We start from the raw sequence: 13495 nt of genomic DNA, 5'->3' as shown, positions 1-13495 counted from the left end.
TGTGCGTACGACCATTTCTAAGCAAAGAGTGGGATTCATCAATTTCAACTTGAACTTCACTTCGTGCTTATGTGTACGCACAGCTCGGAGCACACTTAGCTGACGCCCAGTGGTAGAATATATTATTACAAGAAGGAAATGAGCTTCTGTGCATTAGTTTCAACACTGGCATGTTCTGTATGAACCGTAATTCATTATAGTTCATTGTAAAATAGCAACAGTAGTGTAATTATGGTCAAAACCCTATAAATAGCATTTGGAATAATAGATCTTTCTCTCAGAATGAATGCAGCATGGTTTTTTTGTATTTTATTTTTTTATTATTTTTTAAAACAAACATATAAACAAACATGACAACACACGATAAGATATACAAGCATTAATTGTCAGGGCACATCCAATGAGATCACATTTTAGTTAGTTGTCTTATATAAGATATACCCCTAATACCTGTTATCTAAAAAAAACCTACACACATATGCTCAGCTCGAACCCCCCCTCCCGGACCCCACCTTGAGAAGTACCTCCACTATCCCTCGCACCTAACCAGACACTACCATTATAAGCTAGCTTTTATTCTCTCCACCACTTCTAACCACATTGACATTTTGGATTCATTGAGACCCAGAATTCTTGCTGTAGATATTTCATGGTAAATTACATCGAGATATGTAAGAAACCAGCATGGTTTATATAGCGTTATCGGAATATACGGGGTGTACTGACTGACTGCGCTCCGCGTAGCTCAACTCGTTATTATTTTGCGCACAGACCGCAGAAACACGGGAACGTTTTGATTATATTTAAAAGGCTTTACGTTAAACGAAACAAGTGGAATTTCGAAGCTGTAAGCAGAATACAAGTCATATGAACACCCACGATATAGTGTTCTTCCCCCTTTTTACTGTATAAGAAAGAATAAAAAACGCATTGCAATGACACCAGATAGTGGACAGACTATGTATATGATGGGATTCAAGTTCGCGTTTTTGTTGATCATAGGCATGCTGTCAGAGTATGATATCTTAATCAAACATTCTAGAACATTTGTCGTCACAGATCATGTCCTAATAGAACATAGGCTATGGCATGGTCCATCGTGATATTGTGTGGACTGTTATTACTGTACCGGTACCACCCATTGTGACAACAGCCTTGTGAGTCCCGCACACAAACATGATGGAATTCAAGTTCATGTATTGAAAGGCAGGCTACATCATACATGCAGTGAGATTCATTGTTCTTGTATATGCTCTCGTATTATTGTTTATATAGGCTACCCAATACTGACATCAAAATAGATTGTAGTATGCCTCTAGAAATCATATGCAGCAGGTAGAAAATTGACGGAAAATCCATCGCGATTTGGAATAAAATTGAGGAGAACTTTAATCCCTGGGTATTAATCAAACAACACGGGAAAAGGCAGTCATATTCCAGCACGGTCTTTATTAGTGTTTGCGCTGCCCAGGCAGCAATGGTTAATAGATATCATATCCGACATCACCGTTCTCATAACACGCTTCCCTCGGCTTTTTTCCACATTTCATGGGGGTATTCCATTACCGTATATGGTTAATCGGGGCGGTTCTAGTATGCAAATACTTAAAACAGTGCACGAGCTCAAACGTAGGATCAAAGTCATATTTATCAAGACAGGTGTGCGTAGAACCTGTGTACGCACGTGTGATGAATCCCGTTTTTTTCGTGCGTGCACTGATTCTAAATTCTGTGCTTACGTGTGGAAATAGAACATATTCTACGCCACGTTGATGAATGAGGGCCCAGGAGAGGTGTTTTTAGCCAACAGCTAGGCTAGCTCGTTTGTATCCATGTGCATTTGTGCTAACCTAGGCTAGCTTGCAGCCAGATATCTTTCTACTGAATGCAGAGGCACGAGAATACAAGACACCTGAATTAAAATCAAAGTGACACGTTTGAATGTGACAAACGGACAGATTGTCGTGTTCTAACAGAAGCACAGCAGGGCAGTGTTTCCCACAGAGACTATGGGGGGTGAACCTCCGACCCTCTAGGGGGGTCCGGGGGCATCCCCCCCGTAACTTTTTGTGTGTGTACATTTTAAAGTTAAATGCATCAATCTGGTGCACTTTGAGAGCAAAATAAAGAGGCTAGATCTATGATGAACTTTGTGCTCAAAACACAAAATCGACTAGACTAGTGCTTCCCAGTCCTCTCCTCGAAGCACCCCAGCCGTTCAATGTATTTGTTAAATTCCACCACCAGCACACCTGATTCAACTTAACTAGCCCTTTATTAGTTGAATCAAGGTGTGCTGGTGGTGGAATTTAATAAATACATCGAACGGCTGGGGTGTCTCGAGGAGAGGTTTGGGAACCATTGTACATATGTCTATACTGAACACTGTGACCTCTATTTTTACTTCTATTTTACATGCTATACTATTTTATTTCATACTTATCTTGTCTAGCACAGTCTCTGGAGCGTAACAGTAAGAAGCAATTTGTATAAAAGTATTCTGTACTTCTGTATGACAACTATTAAAGAAACTTGAACTTGAAACTTGAAACCACTGGACTAGAGCATACATTTGAGCCATCAAAGAAATTAAGAAAAAGTGGTTACCTGTGTTGAACTGGTTTATTTTTTAGAAAAAGAAATATATAGTGGATTACTATTACGACTACTACCACTGCCAATACTACTACTGATACATCCCTATTGACAAACTTTATATTTAAAAAAATTGTAAAAAAGAAAAAAAGATATATATTTTTTTCTTTTTTTTTCTTAAAATTCTTTTTGTTCATTATACAACTGTGGCGGGACTAATTAATGGGAAACCCTGGCAGGGGATGGGACGACGTGGAAGGACTGGGGAATCATGGGAAATCAATAGTACACAGAACACATTGAGGGAGCCCGGCTGTGTAACCTAATTTGTTGCTGAGGAAAGAGAGAGAGAGAGAGAGAACAGTAGAGCAGCAGAGCTGCGTGGAAGAGAGATGCGTTAGAGGACAAAGAGGAACGAGACTGAAGACGTCAGAGCAGCTGAGTGAAGTCCAGACTGTCATGCATTAGAGGGGGGGGGGTCATCATGACATCAATCCTCAGTGCACTATTTCCCCTCCTATGGTCTCTTCCTTTACCGTTTACCAGTAATGTTGTCCTTGATGCTTCATGTGGGGTTAATGTTGTAAGAGGTAATGTTGTAAGAGGTAATGTTGTAAGAGGTAGTGTTGTAAGAGGTAGTGTTGTAAGAGATAATGTTGTAAGAGGTAGTGTTGTAAGAGATAATGTTGTAAGAGTAATGTTGTAAGAGATAGTGTTGTAAGAGGTAATGTTGTAAGAGATAGTGTTGTAAGAGGTAATGTTGTAAGAGGTAATGTTGTAAGAGGTAGTGTTGTAAGAGATAATGTGTAAGAGGTAATGTTGTAAGAGGTAGTGTTGTAAGAGATAATGTTGTAAGAGGTAGTGTTGTAAGAGGTAGTGTTGTAAGAGGTAGTGTTGTAAGAGGTAGTGTTGTAAGAGGTAATGTTGTAAGAGGTAGTGTTGTAAGAGGTAGTGTTGTAAGAGATAATGTTGTAAGAGGTAATGTTGTTAAGAGGTAATGTTGTAAGAGGTAGTGTTGTAAGGATAATGTTGTAAGAGGTAATGTTGTAAGAGATAATGTTGTAAGAGGTAGTGTTGTAAGAGGTAGTTTGTAAGAGATAATGTTGTAGAGGTAATGTGTAAGAGATAATGTTGTAAGAGGTAGTGTTGTAAGAGATATGTTGTAGAGGTAGTGTTGTAAGAGGTAGTGTGTAAGAGATAATGTTGTAAGAGTAGTGTTGTAAGAGATAATGTTGTAAGAGGTAGTGTTGTAAGAGGTAGTGTTGTAAGAGGTAATGTTGTAGAGATAGTGTTGTAAGAGGTAGTGTTGTAAGAGGTAATGTTGTAAGAGGTAAGGTGAAGAGGTAGTGTTGTAAGAGATAATGTTGTAAGAGGTAGTGTTGTAAGAGATAATGTTGTAAGATGTAATGTTGTAAGAGATAATGTTGTAAGAGGTAATGTTGTAAGAGGTATGTTGTAAGAGATAATGTGGTAAGAGGTAATGTTGTATAGAGGTAATGTTTTAAGAGGTAGTGTGTAAGAGCTAGTGTAGTAAAAGAGGTATGTTGTAAGAGGTAAGGTTGTAAGAGGCAGTGGAATCCAATTCCATGGAAGAGATCTAAAGAAAATGACCCAGGATGCACCAGGAAACATCTCTTCTATCCAATCAAATGACCACGATGCACCAGGAAACATCCTCTATCCATCACCTTGGGTGGGCGGTGCTACCCCTGTAGTTGTATTGGTGGGAACAGAAAGGGAGCGGAGGGATCTCAACACAACAACAACAACAACAACAACACACCCCTGACGTGCTCTCTCCACCGGGACGATCACATTACAAGGCTTTCAGGAATGACCTCATTGTTAAAGAAGAAGTAAACAACTCCCTTCCAGACCCTATTGGAGTCTCCACCAACATGTGAAGGATCACAGTTTAGTCAACAGCATCCAATATGAGTTTCCAATAGAAATTGAAAAGAAAAAAGAATGACTTGGCTAAAGCTGATGTATGATAAGTCAGGGTGTTTGGCCTAACAAAAATAATAGTTGGTTTCAGGTTGGTTCGTCATTGGCATGGTAGGGGAATTTATTTTATTATTTTATTTTTTTTATTTTATTCTTTCCCACGGAGAAATAGGATAGGGAATTTCTTTATTAATTAAATGTTCACAACACATGGATGCATGTACTCTGCCAGCATGTTTAATATCCATAATACTAAATGTTTGACTAAGATTTCTATGAAACTTTATTCTAAAAAAAAAAAAAATCTGATTTTTTTTTTTTTTTTTTAATATATAATTTTTTTTAAAAACTCATAAAATATATTGGGTCGCACCTAAATCGGCAGGGTCGGTCGGCAACCTGAAACCACCATTATTTTTGTTAGGCCTTAGAGACTCTGTACTTCTCCTCTACTTCCTGGTTCCAGAGACCAGGGGTGTTTAGAGACTCTGTACTCCTCCTCTACTTCCTGGTTCCAGAGACCAGGGGTGTTTAGAGGCGTCTATACTTTCCGTAGCCGCATTTCTGCAGGACGTTCTCTGATTGGCCAACGTCAGTTTCTACACTGGTTAGGCTTAGGCACTCTTTCGAAGTAGGTTAAGGTTAGAGTTTGTCTTAGAGCGTGACGGCAAGTTCTTTCGACGGTTAAGCTTAGGCACTCTTTCGAAGTTGGTTAAGGTTAGAGTTTGTCTTAAGAGCATGGCGATAGAACGGCAGGTAGTTTGCAGGCTGTTCGACGCAGAAATGGGCAAAGACACAGCTCGTCACGCGATTGGGCAAACATGTCAGTGGCCAATCAGAGAGCGTCAGTCAGTGGCCAATCAGAGAGCGTCCTGCAGAAATGCGGCTACGGAAAGTATAGACGCTGTTTAGAGACTCTGTACTTCTCCTCTACTTCCTGCTTCCAGGCACCAGGGGTGTTTAGAGACTCTGTACTTCTCCTCTACTTCCTGCTTCCAGGGGACAGGGTGTTTAGAGACTCTGTACTTCTCCTCTACTACCTGCTTCCAGGGGGACAGGGGTGTTTAGAGACTCTGTACTTCTCTACTTCCTGCTTCCAGAGACCAGGGCCCTCATTCATCAACGTGTTCTACGCACAGATCTGTGCTTACCCTGTGCGTACGATCATTTCTAAGCAAAGAGTGGGATTCATCAATTTCGATTTGAACTTGACTCCGTGCTTACATCTACGCACAGGTCAGACCAGGCGTACCTGGCGCCCAGTGGTAGAATATATTATTACAACAAGGAAATGAGCTTCTGTGCATAATAACACTGGCATGTTCTTTACGAACCGTAGTTCATTATAGTTCATTGTAAAATAGCAACAGTAGTGTAATTATGTCAAAACCTATAAATAGCATTTGGAATAATAGATCTTTCTCTCAGAATGAATGCAGCATGGTTTATATAGCGTTATCGGAATATACGGGGTGTAGGCTACTGACTGACTGCGCTCCGCGTAGCTTGATTGATTGATTGATTGATTGAAAAGTTTATTAACAGATTGCAGAATGGTACAGTACAGTACAGCTCAGTACATACAATTGTTAATTGGGGATGCAGACCAGAGAAAGACTTTCGTATTGTTTACATCAGGGTCCCCCATTTCAATTCATCATAAATCATAAAGCTCACTCGTTATTATTGTGCGCAGACCGCAGAAACACGGGAACGTTTTGATTATATTTAAAAGGCTTTACGTTAAACGAAACAAGTGGAATTTCGAAGCTGTAAGCAGAATACAAGTCATATGAATATAGTGTTCTTCCCCCTTTTTACTGTATAAGAAGGAATAGAAAACGCATTGCAATGACACCAGATAGTGGACAGACTATGTATATGATGGGATTCAAGTTCGCGTTTTTGTTGATCATAGGCATGCTGTCAGAGTATGATATCAGAACATTTGTCGTCACAGATCATGTCCTAATAGAACATAGGCTATGGCAGGATCGTGATATTGTGTGACTGTTATTATTACTGTCTGTACCGGTACCACCCATTGTGACAACAGCCTTGTGAGTCCCGCACACAAAAGATGGAATTCAAGTTCATGTATTGAAAGAGCAGGCTACATCATACATGCAGTGAGATTCATTGCTACCCAATACTGACATCAAAATAGATTGTAGTATGCCTCTAGAAATCATATGCAGCAGGTAGAAATTGACGGGAGATCCATCGCGATTTGGAATAAAATTGAGGAGAACTTTAATCCCTGGGTATTAATCAAACAACACGGGGAAAAGGCAGTCATATTCCAGCGCGGTATTTATTATGTTTGCGCTGCCCAGGCAGCAATGGTTAATAGATATCATATCCGACATCACCGTAAGTGTACACGTCTGTCAGCCTGTCTCATGACACGCTTCCCTCGGCTTAGTCCATTTTTCCACATTTCATGGGTGTATTCCATTACCGTATATGGTTAATCGGGGCGTTTCTGGTATGCAAATACGTGAAAGCGTGCACGAGCCGCGGCGCAGAGCCAAGGTGGGATTCATCATGACAGGTGTGCGTAGAGCCTGCGTACGCACGTGTGATGAATCCCGACTTCCTGTGCGTACACTAGTTCTACATTCCGTGCTTACGTGTGGAAATAGAACCATGTTCTACGCACACATTGATGAATGAGGGCCCAGGGCCCTCATTTATCACGTTGCGTACGCACAGATATGTGCGTGACCCGTGCGTACGATCATTTCTAAGTAAAGTGTGGGACTTTGTGCGTATATTTACGCACAGCTCCGACCGTGCGTACCTGGCGCCCGGTGGTAGAATATGAATATTGCAACGCGGAAATAAGCTTCGTGCATTAGTTTCACACTGGCGTGTTCTGTATGGCCCGTAATTCATTATAGTTCATTGTAAAATAGCGACAGTAGTGTAATTAGTGTCAAACCCTATAAATATAGCATTTGGAATAGGTCTTTCTTCCGAATGAATGCAGCATGGTTATATATAGCGTTATCGGGTGCACTGACTCGCCTTGCGGGGAACTGTTTTCAGAGATAGCAGATAGGGATGAATGAATGAATGAGGCCAGTCTAATTGCAGTGAGAACATAATATTAACTAGAGTCACTACCCGAGACACCTCCTTCATTTGTACCGCAATTTGGGACCCAAATTGGAGCTATAAGGCTTATAGCCTTTTCCGTGCTTATGTGAGAAAGGTCCAGCTGCATAACCGGAAGCAACGCTCTCAGGGCCAAGATAGCACTTATACTATTTTGAGAGAGACAGCAGAGAGACAGACAGCAGAGAGACAGACAGACAGACAGATAGACACTGGTCCACAGTGTGTGTGTGTGTGTGTGTGTGTGTGTGTGTGTGTGTGTGTGTGTGTGTGTGTGTGTGTGTGTGTGTGTGTGTGTTGTGTGTGTGGTGTGTGTGTGACTACTAGTCTCCTAGTAGAGACTCACCCCCCCTCCCCTCTGGACCACCTCCTAGTAGAGACCCCCCCCCCCTCTGGACCACCTCCTAGTAGAGACCCCCCCCCCTCTGGACCACCTCCTAGTAGTCAGTCTCCTGAGTCTCTACTAGGAGTGGTCCAGAGGGGGGGGGTGAGTCTCTACTAGGAGGTGGTCCGGAGGGGGGGGGGGGGGGGGGGGGGGGGGGGGGGAGTCTCTACTAGGAGGTGGTCCAGAGGGGGAGGGGGGCTGAGTCTCTACTAGGAGAACTAGTAGTCACACACACACACACACACACACGCACGCGCACACACACACACACACACACACACACACACACACACACACACACACACACACCACACACACACACACACACACACACACACACACTGTGGAACGAGTCTATCTGTCTGTCTGTTGTCTCTTGCTGTCTCTCAAAATAGTATAAGGGCTATCTTGGCCTGAAGCGTGCTCTTCGGTTATGCAGCTGGACCCTTCTCAAATCAGCACGAAAAAAGCTATAAGCTTTTCTCAAATCAGCACGAAAAAAGCTATAAGCTTATAAAACGATTTAATATGCTAAACTTCGTTTTAAATTCTTTAATTCACATTTGTTTATTTCATAAAGATTTTCCCGACATAATGCTACCTGCCCCGACCAGATCCGTGACTCTGTTGCGATACAGATGAATTATCTACTCAGAATAGTATAAAGTGGCTATCTTTTATGCTGTAGATCACTGCTGGTACGTGCGTGCAGAACCTTTATTTCAGCGGGGACTGTACGTGTTTATTTGACGTTACTGTACAATATATGTGTGTATTAAAAGACGGAGCTGTCTTTTATTGTAATATAATAATTATTAATATAAAAAATTATAATAATAATTTATAGGCTACCTAATACCGACATCAAAATAGATTGTATGGCTCTACGAATCATATTAATCAATGCAGGTAGAAAATTGACGGATAACTTTAATCCCTGGGTATTAATCGAACGTTAAAAGAACTAAACGAAGAAAGGCATTCATATTCCAGCATGCATTAATGACACCAACAGGCAACGGCAAACAGTGGTTAACGGTCTTTATTAGTGTTTTGAGCTGTCCAGGCAGAATTGCAGAAATGGTCTTAGGGAGTCGTTGATATCTGACAGTCCGCCAGCCTGTCGCATATTTATTCCATAACACGGGTTGTGTCTTCTTGGTTCGACAGCGCCTCTGTGAACAATCTCGCTCGTGGAGTTTCTCAGAGTTCACTTGGGTTAGTCCATTATTTCACATCCCATGGGGGTGTTTCATTACCATATATGGATAATCATGCACAAGCATTGACGGTAAGAACAAATGGTATTTATCAATACGGAGTGTGCGTAGGACCCGTGTACGCATGGTTGATAAATCCCGATATTTCTGTGCATACACACATTCTAAATCCCGTGCGTAGGAACGGATATAGAACACTTTCTACGCAACGTTGATAAATGAGGGCCCAGGGGTGTTTAGAGACTCTGTACTCCTCCTCTACTTCCTGCTTCCAGGGGGACAGGGGTGTTTAGAGACTCTGTACTTCTCCTCTACTTCCTGCTTCCAGGGGGACAGTGGTGTGTAGAGACTCTGTACTCCTCCTCTACTTCCTGCTTCCAGAGGGACAGGGGTGTTTAGAGACTCTGTACTTCTCCTCTACTTCCTGCTTCCAGAGGAACAGGGGTGTTTAGAGACTCTGTACTTCCCCTCTACTTCCTGCTTCCAGGGGGACAGGGGTGTTTAGAGACTCTGTACTTCTCCTCTACTTCCTGCTTCCAGAGGGACAGGGGTGTTTAGAGACTCTGTACTTCTCCTCTACTTCCTGCTTCCAGAGACCAGGGGTGTTTAGAGACTCTGTACTTCTCCTCTACTTCCTGCTTCCAGAGGAACAGGGGTGTTTAGAGACTCTGTACTTCTCCTCTACTTCCTGCTTCCAGGGGACAGGGGTGTTTAGAGACTCTGTACTTCTCCTCTACTTCCTGCTTCCAGGGGACAGGGGTGTTTAGAGACTCTGTACTTCTCCTCTACTTCCTGCTTCCAGAGGGACAGGGGTGTTTAAAGACTCTGTACTTCTCCTCTACTTCCTGCTTCCAGGGGAACAGGGGTGTTAGAGACTCTGTACTTCTCCTCTACTTCCTGCTTCCAGGGGGGGTGTTTAGAGACTCTGTACTTCTCCTCTACTTCCTGCTTCCAGGGGGACAGGGGTGTTTAGAGACTCTGTACTCCTCCTCTACTTCCTGGTTCCAGGGGTGTTTAGAGACTCTCATCACCGTACAGAACCTCTGAGTCTCATACAGAACCTCTGAGTCTCACTCTCACCACCGTACAGGAACGTTCAGTCAGTCTAGTGAATATGAGCTATAGAAGGAAGACTCAGACTTGTGATGTCATCAGGTGTAAGGTCCATTGGCCGTGAATGAGAGACTGATTTTGTGGAGACAGAATGTTTGAGTTTTTATACTTTATTTAAGCATACATCACACGCAGGAGTGGTTTGTGACCATAAACCATGCCTAGGGGTGGTCGTTAGGCCCGAGGCGCAGCCGAGGGTCGTTAGACCCCCCTAGGCATGGTTTATTGGTCACAAACCACGACTGCACGTGGTGTAAAGCTTTTATACAACTGCCAGATTCATCCAACCTTATTTCTATACAATAAACACACATTAATCGAAGATTTATTGAAAAAACCATCCACCAGAAAAAGTAGTTCCCACAACTACAAAAAAGACAAGTTGCCTCCATGTGGAAGCAGCTTGAAGTGCATCCAACCAAACTAACACATCCAACTGTGTATTATGGAATGATTGAGAGAAGTTGCCTCATGTGGAAGCAGCTTGAAGTGCATCCAACCAACTAACACATCCAACTGTGTATTATTGGAATGATTGATTGAAAATTTAATTACCAGATGCAGAAGGGTACATACAGTACGGCTCAATACACACAATTGTTAAGGGAATAATGCAGACCTACTTTCCATAGAACTTCATTCTTAGATGCTATATATATAATTAGGTAAAACAAATTAAAACGTTTTCTTTGCCCTATAGGAAAAAAACGTTTTCTTCGCCCTATTTTTTTATTTATTTCTTTTAGCCTAAACTTAACCAGTTGGAAACCAGGGGTACAGTAATAAAATTAGCAATCAACCAATCAATCAATTCAATAGACCATGCTCACTTAAAACAGCGCTGCTTCTCTCTCAGTCTGACTCCCCCGCTGTTGCAGACAGGAGTGTGTGTGTGTGTGTGTGTGTGTGTGTGTGTGTGTGTGTGTGTGTGTGTGTGTGTGTGTGTCACAGTGTGTGTGTGTGTGTGCGTGCGTGTGTGTGTGTATGTGTGTGTGTGTGTGTGTGTGTGTGTGTACGTGTGTATGTGTGTTTGTGGGTACGCCAGCGTCGGACAGTGTGAGAGAGAACGCTGCAGTCAGTAGAAAGAAGGAAGTAGAAATTTAAATCAATCAATTAATCTATCAATCAAACCGCGATTTTTCTTTTGTTCTAGATTGTCTCAAGACCCATCAATTACATCATCCAACATTGTTTAAAGGACTAACACATTCCCCTTGACAGAATCGCTTCATATTTAGTCGTTATGGTGCTTTCAACATAACCATTTGTTGTCCGCGATCTTGTTTTCTCCCGGAGTGAGCCGGGGAGGGTTATGTGATTCGGTTGTGGGCGGGTCCTGAGCCCAGGACCGTGGATTGTTGCCAATAAGACGTGTGAATGGCCAATCAGAATCGAGAAATTTGCATGCCGTTGTATAATGAGTTTTATTAGCTTTATTCTATAGTAGTGTTCTTAGTTGAGCATGTGCCGTATACTCTCCTGGGTGTCTTTCAGTGTCATATTCACCATCTTTACCATCTTTACCATCTTTCCCAATTCATTGTCTGTGGAGCAGCTCCAGATATTATACCTGATGACATCACGCGTTTGAGTTTTAGTATTTCTTTAATACGGGAGAGAGTTGTTTGTTTTCACTAATAATTTTGTACTGCCTTAGACCATAGGAGTGACATTTTTCAATTGGACGTAGTTCCCCTTTAACAAATAATTACTACTTCCAATATCTCCAAACACCAGTGACACAAGTATTTCTCAGATGCACTGAAACAAACCAAACAGACGGAGCCCATGCAGCAGCTCTTAGACGATGCCATCACAACCTGTGTGTTGCTCTAATGCTCTCATGGTTTATATCTCTGCTCCTGTTCCTTTCTGCAGAGATTCATCGAGTTTGAAGATGCCTTGGAGGCGGAGAAGAAGGACCTCCAGGTCCATGTGGAGAGTCTGGAGCTGCAGGGCAAACAGCTGGAGCTCAAGACCAAGAACTACTCCGACCAGAGTGAGTAACCACTGAAGCCTTCACCACAACCCTCTGTACTCATATCCCATGCTAGCAGGAGTAGCAGTAGTAGTAGTAGTAGTAGTAGTAGTAGTAGTAGTAGTAGTAGTAGTAGTAGTAGCAGTAGTAGTAGTAGTAGTAGTAGTAGTAGTAGTAGTAGTAGTAGTAGTACACACTACTACACTACCACACTACTACACTACAGTCACACAGGGGGTCCCCCAAGGCTCAGTCCTTGGCCCCCTGCTCTTCATCTGCTACATTCTCCCCCTTGGTCACATCATCCGCAAATACCACCTCAACTTCCACTGTTACGCTGACGACACCCAAATATACATCAGTACACAATCCCCCCACAGCCCACCCCTCAGTCACATTGAATCATGCATCACCGAACTCCAAACTTGGATGACCCACAACTTCCTCAAACTCAACAGTGACAAGACTGAACTCCTCATCATTGGCACCAAAACCACCCTCACCAGATCCGGACCCATCACACTCACCATCAACGACTCCACCATCACCCCCTCCCCCCTAGTCCGCAACCTTGGTGTCCTCCTTGACCCCACCCTCTCATTTGACCCCCACGTCCGCTCCATCGTCAAAACATCCTACTTTCACCTCCGCAACATCGCAAAAATCCGTCACTGCCTCTCCCCCCCCGCTGCTGAATCCCTCATTCACGCCTTCATCTCCTCCCGCCTGGACTACTGCAACTCCCTCCTCACTGGTATCACCTCCCGCTCCCTCCATAAACTGCAAATGGTCCAAAATTCAGCCGCCCGCCTCCTCACTAACACCCGGTCCCGCGAACACATCACTCCTGTCCTCCACTCCCTCCACTGGCTCCCCATCAAACACCGCATTAACTTTAAAACACTACTCCTCACCTTCAAAGCCCTCCACAGCCTGGCCCCCCCCTACCTGACTGATCTCCTTCTCCCCTACCGCCCAACCCGTTCCCTCCGGTCCTCCTCCACTGCCTCCCTCACTGTCCCGACATCCAAGCTCAAAAACTTCGGAGATCGGGCCTTCTCTCGCACTGCACCCCGACTCTGGAACTCCCTCCCCCAGTCCATCAGAGACTCCCCTACACTCTCCACCTTCAAAGCT

At 43.2% G+C, this 13495-nt stretch overlaps 1 protein-coding gene across 1 annotated transcript in view; it reads left to right on the top strand.

Moving 5' to 3' along the window:
- mapk8ip3 (mitogen-activated protein kinase 8 interacting protein 3) overlaps nt 1–13495 on the top strand; it is a gene marked incomplete at its 5' end in the record, with an annotated part of 121418 nt that overhangs the window by 11290 nt on the left and 96633 nt on the right. The window contains one exon of the mRNA XM_084330694.1: nt 12259–12379. Within this exon, the coding sequence (XP_084186820.1) occupies nt 12259–12379 (121 nt within the window). The remainder of the gene's footprint in view (nt 1–12258; nt 12380–13495) is intronic.

This window comes from Notolepis coatsorum (genome assembly GCF_963971535.1).
Source record: "Notolepis coatsorum genome assembly, chromosome: 15".
In the NCBI taxonomy this organism is placed as follows: domain Eukaryota; kingdom Metazoa; phylum Chordata; class Actinopteri; order Aulopiformes; family Paralepididae; genus Notolepis; species Notolepis coatsorum.
This window is presented reverse-complemented; position numbering and strand designations above follow the sequence as displayed.